This window comes from Pipistrellus kuhlii, unplaced genomic scaffold (assembly GCF_014108245.1).
Source record: "Pipistrellus kuhlii isolate mPipKuh1 unplaced genomic scaffold, mPipKuh1.p scaffold_m20_p_23, whole genome shotgun sequence".
Classification (NCBI taxonomy): domain Eukaryota; kingdom Metazoa; phylum Chordata; class Mammalia; order Chiroptera; family Vespertilionidae; genus Pipistrellus; species Pipistrellus kuhlii.
The window spans coordinates 8653208-8677212 of record NW_023425522.1 but is presented as its reverse complement, the minus strand read 5'-3'; the positions used below and the strand labels follow the sequence as shown (position 1 = coordinate 8677212).

The 24005-nt window shown below is 44.9% G+C and overlaps 1 protein-coding gene across 2 annotated transcripts in view; it reads left to right on the top strand.

Annotated features, from left to right (window-relative positions):
- The first annotated feature begins 2373 nt into the window (after positions 1-2373).
- The window catches only part of DNAH2 (dynein axonemal heavy chain 2), a 105107-nt gene continuing 83475 nt past the window's right edge, over positions 2374-24005 (top strand). For both annotated transcript variants that reach the window (XR_006742529.1, XM_036452082.2), the window contains exons 1-10: positions 2374-2486; positions 4673-4960; positions 7950-8011; positions 13804-13974; positions 19336-19564; positions 20062-20172; positions 20345-20583; positions 21494-21685; positions 22297-22454; positions 23641-23728. Coding sequence is in view for 1 of the 2 variants with exons in the window: in XM_036452082.2 (XP_036307975.2) it covers positions 4687-4960; positions 7950-8011; positions 13804-13974; positions 19336-19564; positions 20062-20172; positions 20345-20583; positions 21494-21685; positions 22297-22454; positions 23641-23728 (1524 nt within the window). In the remaining variant the exon portion in view is untranslated. The remainder of the gene's footprint in view (positions 2487-4672; positions 4961-7949; positions 8012-13803; positions 13975-19335; positions 19565-20061; positions 20173-20344; positions 20584-21493; positions 21686-22296; positions 22455-23640; positions 23729-24005) is intronic.

Sequence of the window (24005 nt, the reverse complement as noted above, 5' to 3'; positions counted from 1 at the left end):
CCTTAGCCTGGGGCTCACTCTCCCCCTCCTTAGCCCTTGCTCCCCTCAGGGACCCAGGCGTCCTGCCCACTCCCCTCACCATAACAACCATTCTTTTGGAGTTGCTTAAGACTTTAATATCATTTCATTGTCAGCTCGTTCAGAGAAGGTTGGGGGCACAAAGAGACCGGGGTGGGCAAGAGAGGGCCATGGTAGGGGGGAAGCAAAGGAAGAGCTCCCCTCTCTCCGTGGAGATGGCTCTGAGAAATCAAATATTGACAGTGAGAGAACAGAACTTATTAAAGCTGGGACAGGGGTGTGTGGGGAGCTGTGGGAATGGCCGGATGCCTGGGTTCTGAGGGGAATGAAGGTTCTGGGAGGAGGGACGAGCCTGAAGCTGGGAGGATGCAGTGAGACTCAGAGTCCTACTGGCACAACTCTTCTCCACCCCCCAACACCCCAATTTTTTTAAGATGTCCTGAGTCTTGCTACCAAGTCTGTTTCTCAGTTGTCCCCTAGGGCCCCTGGGGAGACCCCGTCACAGCTGTGGTTGGCCCCACTCCATCCCTTCCCCCTGCCTCCACCTCTGTTGATGAGCTTCAGCAGCGTTTAATCGGATTGAGCAGTAATTAGCAAAGTGAAATGTTTGATTACCTATTTAGCATAATGTAGGGGGCTGAGATCCTTAGGCGCAGCCAAGGTTGAAGTCGGAAAAGAATTGGGGTCTACACAACAGTTCCTTACCCCGGGGGAGCCCTGAGCTCTGCCCGTAAGAGGCCCTGCCTGAGGCCTCCCCTCACATCTTCACGTCTTTGGAACTTCTCCGGGAGGATCTGACCGATTATGCTTCCTCCCTCTGCCACCCACCGCCTATCTGATTAAAGGAACTCCCACTTAGCATTGCTTGCTGTGCAGCTGGTTTTGGGGTGTGGCAGGACCCTTCTATCTTTCATTTAAAAAAATATATATTGTACATTTCATTGATTTTCCACAGAGAGGAAGGGAGAGGGATAGAGAGCAAGAACCGTCGATGAGAGAGAAACATCGACCAGCTGCCTCCTGCACACCCCCTACTGGGGATGCACCCCCCCAATGTAAATGCCCTTGACTGGAATCGAACCTGGGACCTTTCAGTTCGAAAACTGACGTTCTATCCACTGAGCCAAACCGGTTTCGGCAGGACCCTTCTCTCTTTCAATCCTTGCTGTCAGTAACCGGAGTTTGGGCTGGGCAGGAGGCCACAAATCAGAGCCCAAAGATCATGGTGGTGGTGGTGGGTGCCAAGGGCAGGGTCTGTCAATTCTGGACATAAAGATAGGGTAGGTAGGTAGGTGGAATGGTGAGGCCAGAGTTGAGTCTGAGTGTGGGTTCATTCACTGGCTCTTCAGGGGTATCAGAGACTGCCACTCCTCTCAGCGCCAGACTGGCATAATGAGGCCTGTCAGGTGTGAACACCCCCAGGAACACCCACCTCGGCTCCCCTTTCCTCATCCAGCAAAGAAAATGCCATCAATTTAGCTCCTCATGGAAATGCAATCAGTGGGCTTACTGCTGGCTTTGTCTTAATTAGGCACTATTGATGGAAGCAGGTGGGGTGCCTTCCCATCCCCCTGGATGGCTTCCTCCCGTTATCTCCCAGGTCTCCCTGAAAGCATCTTCTGGCCTCAGGTACCACAGCCTTCTGAGCGCCTTTCCCTGCGGCCCCGACGGCCCACAGCGCCCCCTAGCCGCGGCTGAGGGCTGCCCCTCCTCTCACACCCCTCTCCTCTCGCTTCCCTAGGACGCAACCTTTGTTCTGGTGGAGATCTCAGCGCCTCCCCGGCGTGGTCACCTTCCCCAGGAATCCCCCCCTCCCGTTACTCCCAAAGTGAGCGATGCTTTCCAAAGCCAATCCTCAGATTCCAAAAATTCCAGTTCCATTCTTCTCTCCCTTCCCCCGCCAACGCCCCGCGGTGCGGGCTGATCCTTAGACCCCGGTCCGAATTAAGAAGGGGGAGTGAGCTGGAGGGCAGGGGTGCTCCAGCCCCGGTTTTTCCTCCGCACCCAGCTGCAGCCGCGGCTGCCTGGAAATCCCGGAGCGCCTTCTGCAGCGCTAATGAGCCTCGCAGGCGGGACCCCGGGCGCCATCTGCTGGGCTCATCCGGCCCTTCAGACCCGAGCGGGGCGGACGCCCGGGTTCCCCCTTTTTAGTGTCCCGCAGGAGGGCAGCTCCTTGTTCCACAGTCCTTTGAGCTCCGTCCTCCGCCCCAAGCCCCACACACCCTCCAGCCTGCCAGGCTTCCCTCGCCCCCAGCCCTCCCGCCCTGAGCTCCGGCAGCGAGACTCCCGCCGAGCGGGGCGGCGGAGCCGGTCCTCACTGCGCCTGCGCCGAGGACGCCCGCTCCCGCCCCGCCCCGCGTTTCCATGGCGACGCGTGCACGCGCGGGTCTGAGAGGGCCGAGCGGGGCAACTTGTTAGCTGAAGTGGCCCTTCCGTCGGCCCGGGGAGGAGAGGGTCGGCGCCGTGAGGTGTGTGTCCGGGGCAGAGGGGAGGAGGAGAAGGATGCCGGGCTGATGGGGGAGTCGCGGGGAGCGGGGCAGTGGTGGGGGGGAGGAAGGACAGTTGTGTGTGGGGGGGAGCGGCAGTTGGGGGGGAGGGGAGATGAAGGGGCAGTTGGCGCTGAGGTGAAGCAGCGGGGACAGTTGCGATAGTTGTGGAAGGAAGCTGTTGAGAGAGGACATTCGCCCACTGGTGGGCAGTTTGAGGAGAAGGCCGGCCCCTTATAGAATTAAATTAAATTAAATTAAAAAAATATTTTATTGATTTTTTACAGAGAGGAAGAGAGAAGGATAGAGAGCTAGAAACATCGATGAGAGAGAACCATCAATCAGCTGCCTCCTACACACTCCCCACTGGGGATGTGCCCCAACCAAGGCACATGCCCTTGACCGGAATCGAACCAGGGACCTTTCAGTCCGCAGGCCGACGCCCTATCCACTGAGCCAAACCGGCTTTGTTAAATTAAATTAAATTTAATCTCACAAGTCAGGCCCCAGGGACATGGGGTGAACCCGAGGGAGGGTGCTGGCAGCCTTGGCAGCCGAATGCTCCGCTCCGGAGGCTCCGGCTGGAGGCAGGGAAGCACAGCCTGACGCTTCTCTGGAGACCAGCGGCGGGAGCCGGGCTGCTGTAGTTGGTTTTATTGACGTGTTGGCCTAATTGAACGTTTCTCCTTGGAGCAAAGTACAGACCCTTCAGGTTTGGAACTCATCACCGGTGATCCGTGCCTGTGGCAGCCTGTGGGGCTGAGGAAGGAAAGCCACAGGTGGCTGTCAGGAGATGGCGGAGCCGATGGGGCCTGCCCAGCGAGCCAGACGGCGCCCCTGGGGCCCTGACTGCCTGCCAGGGGTGCCCGGCTCCCAGCCAGCCTGTGCTCTGGGAAAGGCACCCATGGCCTCCCTCGTCCCTCCTTCCCTCCCCGCACACACACGATGAGAAAGTCAGTGTGGGTGACTGGTCCTTCCCTCTCCAGGCTGGCCTCAGGGCATTGGGAGTCAAATGGTCTTGGTCTTTCTTTCTTTCTTTCTTTCTTTCTTTCTTTCTTTCTTTCTTTCTTTCTTTCTTTCTTTTTTTAAAAAATATATTTTATTGATTTTGTACAGAGAGGAAGGGAGAGAGATAGAGAGTTAGAAACATCGATGAGAGAGAGTCATCGATCAGCTGCCTCTTGCACACCCCCTATTGGGGATGTGCCCGCAACCAAGGTATATGCCCTTGACCGGAATCGAACCCGGGACCCTTCAGTCCCCAAGCTGACGCTCTATCCATTGAGCCAAACCGGTTTCGGCTGGTCTTGATTTTCATGACCAGTCAGCACAGTTACTCAGCCAGATATGCTGAGACCTTTTCAGTTACACACACAACAGGGTTCCCACCCCTCAGGAGTTGAAAGCTAATGAGACGTTGTAAATATGGTTTTTCTTTGCTTAAGGAAGTTGCAGATTTTAGTATGAGCAGGAGGAGTATTTTCCCTTTTCCGGGGTAACTTAGGAGGGAAGTAGACACATAGGAAAATCGTACTGATTTGCTTCACTGATTTGATACAGTGACAAAGAGTGGGGAACCTGGGGACAGTCTTCCCTTCCCTGGGTCCTCTCTCACCAACCACGTCTGAGGGATAGAGTGGCTGAGGGTGTGTGTAACCACACCTCAGCTTGGTGTACCTTTTCCTGATTATCTTAGGTTCTCATACTTCTGGGCAGGATGGGGAGTTCCTAAACCCTCCTTAATGGGGTGTCTGTTGGGCCACCATCTTTGACTTCCATATTCTTTAAGAAAATATTTTATTGATTTTTCACAGAGAGAAAGGGAGAGGGATAGAGAGTCAGAAACATCGATGAGAGAGAAACATCAATCAGCTGCCTCTTGCACACCCCCCACTGGGGATGTGCCTGCAACCAAGGTACATGCGCTTGACCGGAATCAAACTCAGGACTCTTCAGTCCCCAGGCAAACGCTCTCGACTTGCATATTCTTAATGCCTCGAGGGATCACGTTGACTTCTAAGCCAATGCCCTGAAGAAAGTGAGGTGTTCCAGGGGAAGGAGTGAGGACTGCAGCGCCCCTGTGGCTAATGGAGCAGGGACTGCGAGTCTCTGGTGCCCGGGTTGCGGTGGGTTTGTGTGTGGACGCCGGGTTTCCTGTGTGTCTGCAGGTTTTGGCGGCGTGATGTCCACCAAAGCTGAGAAGAAGCAGAAGGTGGGGGGCAAGAAGAGTGCCCGCAAGCAAGCTGCTCAGGCTGCTCCGACCACAGAGCCTAGGGAGGCCGCCCAGCCTGACAGTGAGCCGGGGCCGGAGCTGGAGGCGAGCCAGGAGCCCGAGCCCGAGCATGAGCGGGAGCCTGAGCCTGAGCCTGAGCCGGAGCCTGAGCCGGAGCCGGAGCCCGAGCCCGAGCCGGAGCCGGAGCCGAAGCCAGAGCCGAAGCGTGTCAGGGAGAAGTCTGGTGGGTACATGCTGCCAGGGGATTGGAGGGAGAGTATTAATATTCAGGAGGGCCTTAGGGCTGGGGAACAAGCAGGTTTTATTGTTTTTGGGTAAGAAGCAGGGGGGTTAGTTGAATCTCAGGCCTGCCGATGGGCCCCTTTTTGTGTATTTTCCTCCTGTAGAGCCTTATGCTTCTTCTTTCTGCCTTAAAAATGTCCCCCAGTGCACCAGGAGCTCACCAGCCAATCCTTTATTTTAGCCTCTTCCTCCTTATTCAAGTGCTCATGGTTGCTCCTACCCCACTGGAGAGGGTTTAATCTCTTCCTTTTTCCCATTTTCACCCTGGGTGGCAAAACAAATAATGTTTTTCTCCCATTAAGCCCATCACCATGGAGACAGTCTGCTTTGCCACCCTTTGAATCCTAAGCCTGACTGATGCTTTCCCCATCTGTTTGAGGCTCTGCATCTCCACCCTCATTTCGGCAGGGCCGTGGCTAAGGAGGTTCAGGTTCAGGGCCACAGGAAGAGAAGCCTGAGGTCTAGACTGAGAGAGAAAAGAGTGTAAAGAGGCTGCCTCCTGTGCTTTGATCTGAGAGGCTCTTTCCCTGTGAAATGAGCTGGGACCGATAGGGTGGGGAGGATTGTGGTAGCTGCTGCTGTCACTGGGCCGTTCCTAGGGCACAGGCCATTGTAGATCTGACTGTGAGCTAAGTATAGTCCTTTCCTTTTACCTGGGGCTTCCTTTAAAAAATATTTTTTAAAAATATATTTTTATTAATTTCAGAGAGGAAGGGAGAGGAAGAGAGAGAAGAGATAGAAACATCAATGATGAGAGAGAATCATTGATAGGCTGCTTCCTGTATGCCTCACACTGGGGATGGAGCCCACAACCGGGGCGTGTGTCCTGACCAGGAATTGAACCATGACCTCCTGGTTCATAGTTCGACATTCAGCCACTGGGGCTTCTTTACACTGCTAGCAGCTTCTCAAGATGAGAGAAATAGAATTCCTTTTCCTATTAAAGGTTGATAGATTAAGGGTGAGCAAGGAGAAAGGGCCATAGGGCCTTGCCCTAGGATCCAAAGACTAGAAATGTGCAAAACTTTTTTCTTCTGAGGGCTCTCTTAAAAAAAAAAAAAAAAAAATTTATTGATTTTTTTACAGAGAGGAAGAGAGAGGGATAGAGAGTTAGAAACATCGATCAGCTGCCTCTTGCACCCCCTCCCCAATGGGGATGTGCCCGTAACCAAGGTACATGCCCTTGACCGGAATTGAACCTGGGACCCTTCAGTCCACAGATGGAGGTTCAGAGAAGACTTGGGTCTCCATGGGAGCCCTGAGATGAACATTAATCCCCGTAATCTTTAGAGACAGAGGGGTCTGAATGTTTGTGTCCCTCTAGAACTCATATGCTGAAACCCCAAAGCCCAAAGTGCTGGCGCTGGTGGGTGGGCCTTTGGGAGGTGCTTGAATGATGAGGGTGGAACATTTAGAAATGAGATTCGTGCCTTTTAAAAGTATCTTCAGAGAGCTCCCTTGCCTCCTTCCACTATGTGAAGACACAGTGAGAAGTCTGTGACTGGGAAGAGGGCCCTACCTAGATCATGCTGTCACCCTGATCTAAGACTTCTACCCTTCGGACTGAAAAAACCCAGTCATGTGCCCTGACCAAGAATCGAACCATGACTTTCTAGTTCGTAGATCCTACGCTCAACCACTGAGCCATGCTGGCTGGGCAAAACCAGTTTATTCTTAGGATTGTCCCAGTCTCCCTCCCCTGGCCTAGTTCCTGTCTGAAGTCTTGAATGCCCTCAGTTTTCTCAAAGGGCGGTGGATTTCTTGGTCACCTGCTGCATCTACCAAAAAGCTCCTGGAATCATCTACTCCATCCCTTTTCCTGATTCCTGTCCTTGGTCTCTGTGTCTCACTCCCCTCTGAGTTTTTCTTTCTGGAAGTTGGAGTGTTGTGTTCCCCAGAGTCTTTTGGTTCCATCTCGTTGTTCCTTCCTCCTTTCAGCCATGGGAGATGGGAAACCCACCAATGTTATCCCAGGCTCCTGTTAAGCAACAGATCAGGAGGTACACCTGGGTCAGGAGACATCAGGAGAGAAACACCCTCCTGGGTTTTGATGGGTTCCAGGGTGAATGTGGCAGAAATGAGTACCCAGAAGCCTGGGTGTTTGGAAAGGGGCCGATTTCTGTGGAATCCAACTTCCCTGCATGAGAAGAGGATTGGGAGAAGAATGGAAGGCCAGAATGCTTAGAATATGCACTTAGTACTGACTGCACTTATTCCCCTGCCTCCCCTGGACCCTTCCAGCCCCAGGCAGCTTTTTAAAAGAACAGCCACTTGGTATAAATTGAGATATAATTCATTTACTATGAAACTCACTCTTTGAAGTATTCAACAATTTCTGGTATATTCACAAAGCTGTGCACCCCTCACCACTATATAATTTCTGAGCATTTTCATCCCACCCCAATAAGCCACTTTAAGCCTGAGAAATTGGTACCAGATGACCCCTACATCTTTACTTCTAAGTTGCTTCAGACCCTAGCCTTTTAGTAGTCACTCCCTATTTCCCTTTCCCCCTCAGATACTGGCAACCACTAATTACTTTCTGTCTCTATGGATTTGCCTGTGTTGGACATTTCATATAAATGGAATTATACAATGTGTGGTCTTTTTTGACTGGCTTCTTTCACTTGGCCTAGTGTTTTCGAGGTTCATCCATGGTGTAGAATTGTAGCAGAACTTCATTCTTTTTTTTTTTTTATGGTTGAGTAATATTTCACCACAGTTTGTTTTTTTTCATTCACTTGTTGATGGACACTTGGGTTGTTTCCACCTTTGGCTATTGTGAATAGTGCTGCTATGAACATTGGCACATAACTGTCTACTTGAGTATCAGCTTCCAATTCTCTTGGAAGTGAAATTGCTGGGTCATATGGTGACTATGTTTAACCTTTTAAGGAATGCTTTCATTTTTGAATCTTTATTCTTCCCAGAGCCAATTTTGGAGAAACCTGAAGTACAGGAAGAAGAATCAGAGGAGCTTGAGGTGGATGTGGTAAGTTTAGGTTTTCCCTGAGACAAATATTCCTCTCCAACAAATGGTGACTCAAAAGATTGGTTGTAGCATGATGTCTAAGGAATTCTCTTCAGTTTGTCCATTTCTTCTATATCCTCTACTGATAACCTACTCACCACAGATCCAGTTCACTCAGTAAAGGCCAAAGTTTTCCATGCCACCAGCCCTCCAGAAGAAGAGGGTTTTAAGTGAGAAACAGGCCTCTTAGCTGTCCCTTCCTTGTCTCCCCACCTTGGGTAAAAGGTCGACAAGCTTTACCAATTGTATGGGTGAACTTCTGAACAAATTGAACAAGCTGGGCAGATATTTTCCTAATTGGATACTATTAATATATATATTTTTTAAATCCTCACCTGAGGATATGTGTTTTTTTTTAAACTGAAACTTAAAAAATTTTTTTTAACAGTCTGAGGATATGTTTTTATTGATTTTTTAGAGAGAGAGAGAGAGAGAGAGAGAGAGAGAGAGAGAGAGGGACGGACGGACCAATCAATTGGTTGCTTCCCCTACATTTCATGACCAGGCAAATCAGCAACCTAGGTATGTGCCCTGCTGAATGGGATGACGCTCAAACCAACTGAATCACCTGGCAAAGGCTAATTGGATACTAATTTCTAAGACATTCTCTTTTTTCCTTTCTTTCAGTTTTTTCCTTTGGAAAAATAATTTACAGAAGCCACTTCAAGTACTTTTAGAAAGTGGCACTAAGTAACCCCTACTCCTTTATTTCCAAGTTGTATCAGAGCCTAGCTATAAATACTTGGGTTAGAAGAATGGAGTGGTGACCTTGAAATTTTTTTAAATGAGAGAAAAGTAATAACTACTCATTAAAAAAAAAACATTGGAAAGTACAGAAAAGTAAAACAAAGAAAGAAAAAAGAAAAGTCATATTATGACAGCCTAAACCACTCAGTTTTAATACTTTGGTATGTGTCTTTTCTTTCCGTATATAGGTTTGTGAGTTTTTTAAAAAAACGATCCTAGCCCTAGCTGGTTTCGCTCAATGGGTAGAGTGTTGACTCATTATTTGAAAGGGCCTGGGTTCGATTCCGGTCAAGGGCACATGCCCAGGTTGTGGGCTCAGTCTCCAGTGTGGGGCATGCAGGAGGCAGCCGATAAATGATTTTCTCATCATTGATGTTTCTCTCTCTCCCTCTCCCTTTCTTTCTGAAATCAATAAAAATATATTAAAAAATGAATAAAAATAAAAAACTATCCTAACTGGCTCTGGCTGGTGTTTCTCAATGGTTAGAATGTCAGCCTATGCACTGAAGGGTTCCATTCCTGGTCAGGGTTGCAAATTGCATCCCCAGTCCCAGTCAGGGCATGTGTGGGAAGCAACCGACCAATGTGTCTCTCACATCGATGTTTCTCTCTCTTTCTTTCCTTCTCTCTCTCCCCCATCCTTTCACTCTCTTAAACACACACACACAAAAACAGTGTGGCACAGTGGTTGAGCATTGGCCTATAAACCAGGAGATCAGTTTGATTCCTGGTCAGGGCTCATGCCCAGGTTGCAGGCTTAATCCCCAGTGAGACATGTGCAGGAGGCAGACGATCAATGATTCTCTCTAATCATTTATTTAAAAAATATATATTTTATTGATTTTTTACAGAGAGGAAGGGAGAGGGATAGAGAGCTAGAAACATCAATGAGAAAGAAACATCGATTAGCTGCCTCCTGCACATCTCCCACTGGGGATGTGCCCGCAACCAATGTATGTGCCCTTAATAGGAATCAAACCTGGGACCTTTCAGTTCGCAGGCCAACTCTTCATCCACTGAGCCAAACCAGTTTCGGCTATCATTGATTTTTTTGTTGTTGTTAATCCTCACTCTAGGATATTTTTTCATTGATTTTTAGGAAGAGTGGAAGAGAAAGGGAAAGACAGAGAGAAACATTGATGTGAGAGAAACATGTTGATTGGTTGCCTGCTGCATGAGCCCCAACCACGGCCCAGGCTGGGGAATAGTCTGCAACCAAGATACGTGCCCTTGACCGGAATTGAACCCAAAATCCTTTTGTCCACAGGTTGACTCTTTGTCCACTGAGCCAAACCAGTTAGGGCTCATCATTGATGTTTCTGTCTCTTTCTCTCCCTCTCCCTTCCTCTCTGAAATCAATAAAAACATTTATTAAAAAATCAATGGGAAAATATCCTTGGATTAGAATTAACAACAAAAAATAAAATAATCCTAACTGTACCATATATTATAATTTATTAAGCTTTCTCACAAAACATTTTATCATTTTTCAAGTTATCTATATATATAAAAGCCTAATATGCAAATTGTCTCCACGGGATATTGCTTGCTTGCTATGACATGTACTGACCACCAGGGGGTGATGCGGAATGAAGGAAGTCCCCGTCAGCAGCTGGAAGGCTCCAATTGGCCCTGATTACAGGCGAGGCCTAGGGATCCTACTCATGCATATATTTTATGCACTGAGCCTCTAGTTATAATATACTTTAAAATGTCTTTATTAATTTCAGAGAGGAAGGGAGAGAGAGAGAAACATCAATGATAGAGAATCATTGATTGGCTGCCTCCTGCATGCCCCCTACTGGGGACCAAGCCTGAAACTCTGGTATGTGCCCTGACCAGAAATCCAATTGTGACCTCCTGGTTCATAGGTCAACACTTAACCACTGAGTCACATTAGCCCAGCTACAATACACTTTTCGTAAGCACTATTTTATTATTTTTATTTTTTAAAATGGCAGTATAGTTCTTGATTAGATCTATGTATAGTTCTTGATTAGATGTATGTGCCATAGTTAAATCATGACTCTTGAATATTTTGCCATTTCTAATTTTTTTTGCTCTCATAATAATACTGTGATGAATATTATAAGTGAAACTAGCACACTTTGAAATACTTAATATTTCCTTTAGATTCCTATGTATGGAGTGACTGAATCAAAGAATAAAGAACTTTTCTCTTTTAAAAATATATTTTTATTGATTTCAGAGAGGATAGGAATATCAATGATGAGAGAGAATCATTGATTGGCTGCCTCCTGCATGCTCCCTACTGAGGATGGAGCCTACAACCTGGGTATGTGCCCTTGACCAGAATCGAGCCCTGGACTCTCAGTCTGCAGGCTACTGGTTTATACACTGAGCAAAATTGGCCAGAGTAGAACATTTCTAATAATCCTATATAATAAAAGCCTAATATGCTAAGTGTCTGGTTGACCTGTTGGCTGTTCAACCAATCAAAGTGTAATATGCTAAGGTTGCTCAACTGCTCACTATGACATGCATTGACCACCAGGGGACAGATAGTTGACTGGTTGACCAGTCACTATGATGTGCACTGACCACAAGGGGGTAGATGCTCCGACCAGTAGGTTAGCTTGCTGCTGGGGTTCTGCCGATCCAGACTGAGTGAGACAGGCCAGATACGCCCTCAATTCCTCCCATGGTCCCTCCCTGGCTGGCAACCTCCCACTTCGCTCCCAGGCTCTGATCATGCACCAGTGGGGTCCCTCAGCCTGGCCTATGCTCTTTCACAATCTGGGACCCTTTGGGGATGTTGGAGAGCCGGTTTTGACCTGATCCCACAGGCCAGGCTGAGGGACCCCACTGGTGCACGGATTCATGCACTGGGCCTCTAGTTTAATACATAATGCCAGCCAAGACTGGTTTGGCTCAATGGATAGAGCGTTGGCTTGGGGACTGAAGGGTCCCAGGTTCTATTCCGGTCAAGGGCATGTACCTTGGTTGTGGACATATCCCCAGTAGGGGGTGTGCAAGAGGCACACCCTATCTCTAACTCTCTATCTCTCTCCCTTCCTCTCAGTACAAAATCAATAAAAATATATTAAACCAAAACCAAAACCAAAACCAAAAAAAAAAAACCACACACAAAAACACACACATTATGATTAAAAAAAAAAATACATAATGCCAAACTGTTTTCCAAATGCATTGCACCTTTTGTCCTCACATTAGCAACAAACCCTTTCCAGGCCTGAGTGTTATCAATTTAGCAAGGATTTTAAAAAATGATAGGCAGTAAATGATATATCTTTGCTATTTTTATTTGTATTTCTTTGATTTCAACTGAAATTAAACATTTTTCCATATGTATTTTTTTAAGGCATGCCATGCTAGTTTACATCCCTTTGTCCATTTATTTATCAGGGTCTTAGTGTTTTTCTCACTGGTTCATCTGTGTCTTAACCATTTAACTGCCACGGTATTTTGAATTTAATTAAAACAAGATCTGCTGCTTGTGTCTATAGACATTTATGGCATACAAGTAATTAATATAGGGGAGATTTTAGGCCACTAAGTTTTCTTGACTTGGAAACTTTATAATAATAATTATTATTATGTTTAAAAATATTTTTATTCATTTCAGAGAAGAAGGAAGAGGGAGAGAGAGATAGAAACATCAATAATAAGAGAGAATCATTGATTAGCTGTCTTCTGCTTGTCCCCTACTGGGGATTGAGCCCACAACCTGGGCATGTAACCTTGATGGGATCGAACCTGGGACCTTTTATTCTGCAGGTAGATGCTCCATCCATGGGGTCAAATCAGCTAGAGCTGACCTGGAAAACCTTAAATAAAAGAAATTCCTTCTCATATTCCAGGAATATGGGAGAAGGACAGGGTGGCTTCTCAAGTTCACTCAGCAATATCTTTATATCTTTGTGTCCTTAATTTATTTCATAAAGTTTTACAGATTAATTTTTTTTCTAGTCATCAATTACACTTTCTTTCCATCTAATTGATTTGTTCTTTGGTGTTTTCCAGTCTTTTATTCTCACTTTTTCCTCACTGCTATGCCAATTGGCTTTTACCAAATATTTCATACTTATTTTGGTATTTTGAGGAGGCTGCTGCATCATGAAGAAATTGCTCTTGCATCCTTATCACTTTACCAGCTTGTCATCTCCATATTTCTTTTAAAAAATATATATATTTTATTATTATTATTATTATTATTTTTATTTTTTTTACAGAGAGGAAGAGAGAGAGATAGAGAGTTAGAAATATCGATCAGCTTTCTTCTGCACGGCCCCTACTGGGGATGTGCCCGAAACCAATGTACTCGCTCTTGACCAGAATGGAACATGGGACCTTTCAGTCGGCAGACCGATGCTCTATCCACTGAGCCAAACCAGTTTCGGCTCCATATTTCTAATTGGTTTATTTAGGCTAATGTCCTACATGTTTCCTTAATTTAGTGTGACTTTGAGGTTGAGAGTTGCTCAATAATGCATTTTTACAACCACAGGCATAAATGAAATATCTTGGGAAGAAAAGATCTCAAAGAAGGATAACCTTCTTTGAAATGAAACTAAGAAAACCCTTGGTTTTTCTCTATAATCCATTCTATCTTTACTTTAGAGCACATGTGTCAAACACAAGGCCCGCGGGCCAAATCTGTCCCGCCAGGCCTTGCAATGTGGCCCGCACCGCGCTGTCATCACTGCACTCCGCTGCGTTTCCATCACAATGACAGTTTATGACTGTTCAGTAAACCATTCGGCCCGCGATTTAGGCTGGATTTTAGATTTTGGCCCCTTCTCTGATTGAGTTCGACACCCCTACTTTAGAGGCAAGAGAATCTTACTGTCTTATTTCATCAAAAGCGAGAAAGCTATCATTCAGTTCATCCTCAGCTTTCTCTTCACTATTCTGGTCCTGTCTGACTTCTCTCATTTTCTGTGTCCTCACATGTGATTGTGGATGGGAGAAATGACTCATCCTAACAGCTGTATATTTTTTGACTCTCTGTTTTCCTTCTGTAGAAGCCCTTTTTCCGGTCTCGGATTGTGCTGACCGGACTGGCGGATGCCACATGGACAGTGGAGCATGATGCCATTCTGGAACACTTTGCCCAGGACCCAGGAGAGCCCATCCTTACCGTCTTCATTGACCTTTATATGGGGCTGAAGCTAGAATTGGGCGTGCCTATCCAGGTGGGTGCTCCGCTTCCTGATTCCAAGGCGGTCTTCCAGGGGCTGAGGGTTCCGCATATCTCTGCCATCTGTGCCCAAGTTCTGTTGCCACAGAGGGGAATGAAGCAGGCTTTTGCTTTTGATGATCTCGTGGTCTAGTGGGAAAGACAGACATATAAGAAGTATTTACAACAGATTATGTTGCATGAGCAAAACTTTATAGGAGCTTTATGGGAGCAACTAATGTGGCCGGTGGAATGCTGGCAAGGCTCGGTAATGGAGGTGATAGTTTGAGTTGAGAATGCAGAGTAAGTAGGATTTCATGGAGGCTGGGTAAGAGCTGTGTAAGTAAAGACCACTTTATGTGCAAAGAAAAGAGGAGTTGTGGGAAGTGATACTGAAGTTGGGGTCAGCTTGGAAAGGCCCTTGTATGTTATGCAAAGAATTTGGCTTCTATCCCAGGGGGACATATCGAAGGCATCCATGGATTAGATATATAAGTATTTCAACAAGGTGGGGAATACATTAGTGAAGGGTAAACCATGGGTGGGGAGACAGTTAAAATACATATAGTAAAATGTTAGTGGTAGAATATGGGTGGTAGGAGTACAGGTCATTATTATAAAATTCTTTAAACTTTGTTATATGCTTGAAAATTTTTGAAATAAAATGTTGAAAAAGAAAAAGACGATTGCTTTGCTGTTATTGCCAGTACACATACAAAAATAACAATGATAATGAAATGAGCATGACCCTGTACAATGACACAATTTGTGAAACTTATTAAGTGTAAACACAGGCTATTGATTTTCCTTATATATTGGCAATAATCAGCTATAAAACATGCAAAAATATTTTATTCACACAAAGGACAAACATTTGCAAAATATATGTAGAATTTATAGGAAAGAAAACACCTTTATTGCAGGCCATGAAAGAAGATTTGGATATAGTGAGGTATATCCTGCTTCTGAGTGGAAATTTTAATATTATATTAAGATCATTCCATCTAAAAATGTACTATTTTAATGCAATCCAATCAAAGTGCCATAGTCCTTAGATACCTTGTGTAAAGGATTTAAAAATATATCCAGAAAAATGCATGAATAGAAGAAAATGGTGAAGGAAAGTATTGGAGGAGACTTGTGAAAATGAAAATCTTTTACTAAGCAACAATAATTAAAAACAGTTGTACTGGGGCAGGAATATATATTATATAAGCTACAGTAAAGAAACATAGAAAGTACAGAATCATATATGTAAGCATTTTCTACAAAAATGGCATTTAAAATCTGTGGGGAAGGATAAATTATTCAATAAATGGAATTGGGAAACATGAAAAACAACATTTTTCCATTAAAAGGTTTACTTAGCTGCCCTGTCAGTGGCTCAGAGGTTGAGCGTTGACCCACAAACCAGGAAGTCACTGGTTCAATTCCTTGTCAGGGCACATGCCTAGGTTGCAGGCTCTGTCCCTAATAAAGGATGTGTAGTAGGCAGCTGATCAATGATTCTCTCTCATCATTGATATTTCTTTATATTGTATTGATTTTTTACAGAGAGGAAGGGAGAGGGATAGATTTAGAAACATCGATCAGCTGCCTCTTGCACACCCCCTACTGGGGATGTGCCCACAATCAAGGTACATGCCCTTGACCAGAATTGAACCTGGGACCCTTCAGTCTGTAGGCTGATGCTCTATCCACTGAGCCAAATCGGTTTTGGCATCATTGATATTTCTATCTCTCTCCCTCCCTTTCTCTGAAATCAATAAAAAAATTAAAAGGAAAAAAGATCTCTTTAGCTGAAGGGAGGGGGAAATGTGAAAATATTGGCCAAATAGGACAAGGTTTCTGACACTAAAAACAAAGGACATAAACGCAAAAATAAACAAGTGGAACTACATCAATCTGAAAAGCTTCTGCGCAGTAAAGAAAAGCAACAATATGAAAAGAAAACCTAAGGTAGGAGAAAATATTTGTAAATCATGAAGAACTCATATAACTCAATAGCAAAATGACAATCTAAGATACGGGGAGAAGAATTAAAAATACATCTTTCCAAAGAAGGCAAACCGCCGAAACCGGTTTGGCTCAGTGGTAGAGTGTCGGTCTGTGGACTGAAAGGTCCCAGGTTCGATTCCGGTCAAGGGCATGTACTTTGGTTGTGGGCAAATCCCCAGTATGGGGTGTGCAAGAGGCAACTGGTCAATGTTTCTCTCTCCTCGACGTTTCTAGCTCTCTATCTCTCTCCCTTTCTCTCTGTAAAAAATCAACAAAATATATTAAAAAAAAGAAAAGAAAAGAAGGTAAACAAATGGCCAACAGGTACATGAAAAGATGCTCAACACCACTAATCATTAGGAAATGAATATCAAAACCACCATTACCTCACACCTTTTAGAAAGGATATAATAAAAAGGATAAGAAATAACAAATGTGCATGCGGATGTGAAAAAAGGGAACCCTTATGCATTGTTATTGGGAATGTAAATTGGTACAGCCACTATTGAAAATTGTTTGGAATTTCCTCAAAAATTTTAAAATAGAACTACCATATGATCTAGCAATTCCTCTTTTGGGTATATATCTGAAGGAAGTGAAATCAGTATCTCAAAGTGATATTAGAAACCTTATGTTTCGCAGAAACCGGTTTGGCTCAGCAGATAGAGCGTCGACCTGAGGACTGAGAAGTCCCGGGTTCGATTCCGGTCAAGGGCATGTACCTTGGTTGCGGGCACATCCCCGGTGGGGGGTGTGCAAGAGGCAGCTGATTGATGTTTCTCTCTCATCGATGTTTCTGACTCTCTATCCCTCTCTCTTCCTCTCTGTAAAAAATCAATAAAATATATTTAAAAAAACAAAATAAAAAAACAAAAATAAGGTCATCAATAAAAACTTAATTCATTACAAAATAAACCAAATAAAGAACTCAGGAATAGAGAATCTATGAACATTCAGTACATTTAAATAAAGAACTAATACTAAATAAGCATGGGAATTATGGTTATGCTATAGAATGTGAATGTTATCAACTTGGACAAGGTAAAAAGAATACTGTAACAAAAATTGCAAAGTGGTGAGAAAATGAGAGGGAGTATGAGAATGTCATTGTTCTTATCTTTCAAAGCATAAGTCAATAGAATTTAAAATAAAAAGATAGTGAGAAAACTAAACTATTTTTTATAATCTCTCATAAACTTAGTAAGAGGTCTTTTATGAAGAAATATCTCTTACAGGTAAAGAAAGACTTATTTAAAGATGATCAGTTCCCTTATTATATTCACATTATTAAATTAAATTCAATACCTTTAAAAGTAACATGATCCTATTTTGAAATAACTATTTGATTTTTCTATGTTATATATTGTACCAGTGGTTGACAAACTCATTAGTCAACAGAACCAAATATCAACAGTACAATGATTAAAATTTCTTTTGAGAGCCAAATTTTTAAAACTTAAACTATATAGATAGGTACATTGTTATTAACTTAATTAGAGTACTCCTAAGCTGGCCTTGGCTAAAAACTCAAGGGGCCAAAGAGCCGCGTGTGGCTTGTGAGCCGCAGTTTGCCGACAACTGTTATATACCAATAGGAAGATGTTTGGAATACTGTTTGTATTAACAGTATTAACAGCATTGTCTGGGTGGTGGAATTTCAGATGATATTTTAATTTTAAGCATTGTTTAACTTTATGCATTATTTCACTTATTTATAATTAACAAATTATTTAACAAAAGTAATAATAGTTAAGCTTTGCCATAACTGGTTTGGCTCAGGGGATAGAGCATCTGCCTTCAGACTGAGGGTCCCAGGTTCAATTTCAGTCAAGGGCATGGATCTTGATTGCGGGCACCAAGTTCTGGAGGCAGCTGATCAATGTTTCTCTTTATCCCTTTCCCTTCCTCTCTGTAAAAAAAATCAATAAAATATATATATTTAAAAAATAGTAGTTAAACTTTTTAAAAAATAGACACAGAACCTTGGCTGGTATGGCTCAGTGGTTGAAGTGTTGGTCCTTGCACCGAAGGGTGGAAGGGTTGCAGGTTCGTTCCCAGGGCATATGTGGGAGGCAAACAATCAGTGTGTCTCTCTCACCTCGACGTCTCTCTCTCTTTCTCTCTCTCTCTCTTCCTCCCTTCTTCCCTCCCTCCCTCCCTCAACCCCTCCTTTCTACTCTCTAAAAATCAATAGAAAAATATCTTTTGGTGAAGATTAAAAAATAAATAGCAACTTTACTGTTAAAATAAAAAGACACAAAATGTCAAACTTTAATTCTGGGTAGTGGGAAGATGGGTAATTATTCATTTCTCATTTATGCTTTATTTTCAGTTTTACAACTTAAATTATGCCTGGCCTAGTAGCTCAGTTGGTCAGAGTGTCATCCCAATTGCGGGTTTGATCTCTGGTCAAGAAACATACAAGAAGCAACCAATGAATGCATAAAAAAGTGGAACAACAAATTGATGCTTTTCTCTCCTTTCCTCTTCTCTCAAATCAGTTAAAATTAAAAAATTTTAAATTATGAAGAGTAGTTACAAAAATACTAAAGGAGAGAAAAAAGGTGAATATGATTTTCAGGAGGGAATAAACTTTCTAAGCACGTAGAAGTCAGAAACTTTAAAAAGTTTTGACTATATGAAAGTTATAAATGTCTAAATGCAAACAACCAAAAAGACTCATCATAAACAAAATTGAAGGATAAGTGAAAAATTGTCAGAAAAGTATATGTAACGGAAATAGAAAATCCTAGACCACATGTGTCAAACACAAGGCCCGCGGGCCAAATCTGTCCCGCCAGGCCTTGCAATGTGGCCCGCACCGCGCTGTCATCACTGCACTCCGCTGCGTTTCCATCACAATGACAGTTTATGACTGTTCAGTAAACCATTTGGCCCGCGATTTAGGCTGGATTTTAGATTTTGGCCCCTTCTCTGATTGAGTTCGACACCCCTATCCTAGACAATTGTCTATTTCTTCCAGTCTTTTTCCTTTCTTCTTTTTCTATATCTGAAAATGCTTTATTTATTCTATTATTTTCATTCCATCCATCCATCTATCCATCCGTCCAACATTTATTGAGCAACTAATATGAACTAGTCACTGTGGTAGGTTCTGGAGCCAAGTTGGACATTCTATACAGTCTCTATCCTCAAATTATGCTCTGCATTTCCTCCCTACATCTCTGGGTGGGGACTCTATTATGTCCCTAAAAATACAATGTGTCACATGACTCTTGCATTTAGAGAAGGGCCAGGATGTGCTAAGGGAACATTACTAAGAGCTCAACCAGGTTTTCATGACAGGAACCTCAGATTCCTTTGGATATCAGGCTGGACCTGGTGACTGAAGTCTGATCTTTCACTGTCTTTCATGCAGAACCAGAACCAGATTGTGTACTTCATTCGCCAAGCACCGGTTCCCATCACTCCACAGAACTTTGACACGACTGTGCAGTTTGGGACAGTGAGGGGTGCCTACATCCCAGCCCTGCTTCGCCTCCTCACTGGTGTCTATGCCCCTCAGATCTTTACAAACACCAGCTGGCCTGAGAGCATTCGAAATCATTTTGCTTCTCATCTGCACAGGTTCTTGGCCTGCCTGACAGGTGAGCAGACAGGCTTGAGTGCCTAATGCCCCACCAACAGTAGAGCTGACGAGGCAGGTCAGAGAGTCACCCTGAGCACCTGTGTTGCATGGCTCGGTATGTGTTTGTTGAATGAGTGAAACGGGGTACAGAATGTGTCTGCCAATCCATAATACAGATTTCCGCTGTAGAATCGTTAGCCAGACCTGCTCCAACTTACAGTGGGAAATTTCCAAGAGTACAGGTGGGGTGGGGGGAAATGCAGATGCTGTGGGGGCAGAGAGGGTGTGCAGGGCATGGATCTTTGACCTTGTTTTATTACAATCTCTTATTATACCTCAGTGAAGTTTTCTTGCCTTCTGTTATTTTTTCCTCGAGATATATTTATATCAGTTTCTTCTGCCTGCTCTCCTGAAATGCATATACTTCTTGGGCCCCAGATCATCAAACAGGATTGGAACTGGGTGACATAAACTCACTCCTGTTTGTGAAGTTCTATGGCCTTATCCTTTCCGTAGATACTCGGTACAAACTGGAGGGGCACACTGTTCTCTACATCCCCGCAGAGGCCATGAACATGAAGCCTGAGGTGGTGTTTAGGGACAAAGAGCTGGTGCAGCGGCTGGAGAGTGAGTGGCTGGCATTGCCAGTGTGTTGGGGACCCTAGGGGGAGCAAAGGGGGGCAGTCCAGATGGTGAGAAAGGAGTTGGGTTTGGAGGGCTATGCAAGGGGCAGGGGAGGGGGAGGACATAACCAGGAGCAGTGTAAAGCAATGAAGAGATTTTGTCTTCTCCCCTGAAGCCTCCATGATTCACTGGACCCGGCAGATAAAGGAGGTGCTCAGTGCCCAGGAGACTGTGGAGACAGGAGAAAACCTAGGTCCCTTGGAGGAGATTGAGTTCTGGCGCAACCGATGCATGGATCTGTCTGGCATCAGTTCACAGCTGGTGAAGGAGGGCGTGAAACACATCGAGTCCATCCTGCACCTTGCCAAGTCATCCTACTTGGTACCCTTTTTGAAACTGGCCCAGCAGATCCAGGTGTGTGGGTGGACCAAAGGATGGAGGCTCAGCAGAAAGTGGACAGTGCTTGGGACAATATAGGGTGCTAAGATGAGGGAGCCATTGTAATGATCCATAGCAAAGGTAGACCAACCCAGTGTTTGGACTTGTATTTGTGGGAGAGTATAAAAGGATGGTCCCAAAGAGATTGTAGTTTAGTTAGGGAGACTACTAGTTAATCAACAAAAATACATGAGTACCTTCTATGAACCCAACCCCTCCAATCCAGTGGAGAACATAAGACTTACACAAAATAGGATTACTAGATAACAGGTGGCTCAGCCAAGAGAGCTGCAAGATAAACACTTAAAACTAAATTCAATATGGTGTGGCAAGCGTTGGGGACTCAGAAGATCAACGTAATCTGTAGAATATGGAGATAGAAGACTTCTTCCCCTAGGTGGAATTTTAAGCGAGGTGTTAAGGGAATTGAGCCACAGCCAGGTGGAGAAGTCTAACATCCTGGTTGAGAACAGGGCAGCGAGGGGAGCTATGGTGAACACTATGGGGATAAATGGGAGTGATGTCTGGTTAGTTGGTCAGCAGCTATTATGTACTTTGTGCAGAGTGCCGAGTTTAACTGGGGAAATTAGAGGAATAGACAAAAAACTCAAGTCTGGATAACTCTCTGTATAGTGGGCAAGATGGGACTCACAACATGAGCCAAGACCTAAACATACTTTTGTAGAAACTGGTAAATGAATAAAAGTCAATATTGGACCCGAGGGCTGCAGAGACCTGAAATGATTAGTACCAGGTAGGGTTGGGTTAGTTGGAAATGCTTCTCAGTGAAGGCAAGTCAGGATGGGGTTCAGATGGATAAACGTGCTTGCTTTGAATCAGTTGTTTCCAGTGGATAAATCTACTTCTGGTTTCTCTCTCCTGTCAGGATGGCTCTTGTCAAGCACAGTCCAACCTGACTTTTTTGTCAATCCTGAAGGAACCTTACCAGGAATTGGCCTACATGCGGCCTAAGGACATCTCTAACAAACTTCCTAAGTTGATCAGTCTCATTCGAATCATCTGGGTCAACTCTCCCCACTACAACACTCGGGAGAGACTGACCTCCCTCTTCCGAAAGGTATGTGTCTTCAGATTTCCTGACGAAGGCGGAATTCCTTTAACAGAAGATCTGTGATGAAGAGACAGTAAGGACCACCCTTCAGGTCAGGGCCCAAGGCTTATGGCTGTGTCATCAATGTCAGTAATGCTCTCAGAGTTGGGGCCTGGGCTGGACGTTTTGCTCCCATATGGAAGCAGCCCAGGTAGGAAGAGGAGCTTTGAGAAGAGGAGCTGATGGGGAAGAAAGGAGGGAGGCAGGAAGGACGACCCCCAGGCTGAGTTTACAGGAGGGGAAGACCCTCTTCTCATTTCCAAAGATGGAAGTTGCTGTGGGCGAGAGGTAGGTTTAGGAAGGAACGCTGGCTTTTGAGGAGCAGGACCTGGCACATTTTATCTGGGGTGACAGAACCGAAGTGTGGGAAAACGCTGAATGCTGGCTGGGCAGTGCAGCTGTGAGGCGGGCTGCTGCTGGGAGGAAGGTTCACCAGCAGGGGAGGACTTAAGCATGATGGGTATCGGAGTTAAATCAGGAAGTAGGAGGCTGAGACGTGAGGCACATCAGGGAGACTCAGAGAGGGGGGTGGGCGCAACTAAAGCTGTGAACTGAGGCCCTTGGGACTCCTTCTGCAGATGAGCAATGAGATCATCCGCTTATGCTGTCACGCCATCTCCCTGGACCGAATCTTTGAGGGATATGTCTCTTCTAGCAAGTTGGACCTACAAGGCTGCATTTCCTGTTGTCATGCCTGGAAAGACCATTACCTGCGGGCTGTGCAAATGCATACCCAGTACGATGTGTCTCCTCTAACATTCCGTAGATTCCCCCCTTCATTTCTGTAGAGCAGTGGTCAGCAAACTCATTAGTCAACAGAGCCAAATATCAACAGTATAACCATTGAAATTTCTTTTTTAAAAAAAATATATTTTATTGATTTTTTACAGAGGAAGAGAGAGAGATAGAGAGTTAGAAACATCGATGAGAGAGAGACATTGATCAGCTGCCTCTTGCACACCCCCTACTGGGGATGTGCCCGCAACTAAGGTACATGCCCTTGACTGGAATCGAACCCGGGACACTTCAGTCCGCAGGCCGACGCTCTATCCACTGAGCCAAACCGGTTTCGGCTGAAATTTCTTTTGAGAGCCAAATTTTTTAGACTTAAACTGTATAGGTAGGTACATTGTTATTAACTTAATTAGGGTACTCCTAAGCTGGCCTTTGCTAAAAACTCAAGGTGCCAAAGACTTGCATGTGGCTCTCGAGCCGCAGTTTTGCCGACCACTGCTTTAGAGCAACCTTTTTTTTTTTCTTTTTTTTTTTTCTGCCAAGGGCCTTTAAGATACTTATAATACCATTTACTAATATCGTTCATTAATATAAATTCATGTTGCTGTGAAAACAACTCCTAGATTTATTGAATTTTGAGTCCTGCCTGTGGTTGCCTTGGCAGGGCCAGATCAAATGATTGCTTGGGCCTTAGACAGCCCGCCGGCTGGACGTTCCCCACTCCTGCAGTGGAGGGTAGATTCTGACTTCTTTCACTTGCACTTATTTTTTTATTTTTTAAGTCTGTGGACTCTATTTTTCTACACCTGTGAGTTCCTACATGGATCCAGGTTTTCTCTCTGGATACAGATATTCTGGCCCCTAAGCCCAGGTTCTTTCTCCTCACTCTAGTCACTTCTCCCTGATCCTCACTCTAGTCACCTCTACTCCCTGGTCTTTTCCTCCTTTCTTGGCCCTAAAGTCTGAAATGCCATTACGTATGCACCCTTTCCTACAACTGAGGCATTTTGTCCCCTCTCTGGTAATTCTCACCTTGCATTTTCTCTCTCATGGTTCAGGAAAGTTGCTTCTTGGGGTCTCATTTCTAAGTCTCCCCCTTGAACCCAGGAACCCAGTTCTAGCTTTGCATAGGCAGGTTGGTATCTAGTGTTCCTGCTTTTTGATTTGGTCCGTCTCTCTCCTAACAGGTTCTCCAATCGGGGCTGGGTCCTAGACCAGACCAGCATATTTGCTCAGGTTGATGCTTTTGTGCAACGCTGCAAGGACCTTATTGAGGTGGGAAGACTATGAGGGGAGGAGAATCAAAGCTAACAGCAGACACTCCAGAATTCCCATCCAGGAGCTGGGGAAGATGCTAAATATAGAACTTAACCTCTTTGGCTCCTCCTGCATCCCTGTGTGCCCTGCCACCACCCCACCCTTTTAGACTCTTGCCTGTTATCACCGCCTTAGTATCTCATATCCAATTCTGCAGCTGAAATCCATCCTACTAGACTCTTGCATCTGGTTGATCCTTCTTAGTTTTTAGACATTTTAAGCCTTGGATTTGCAC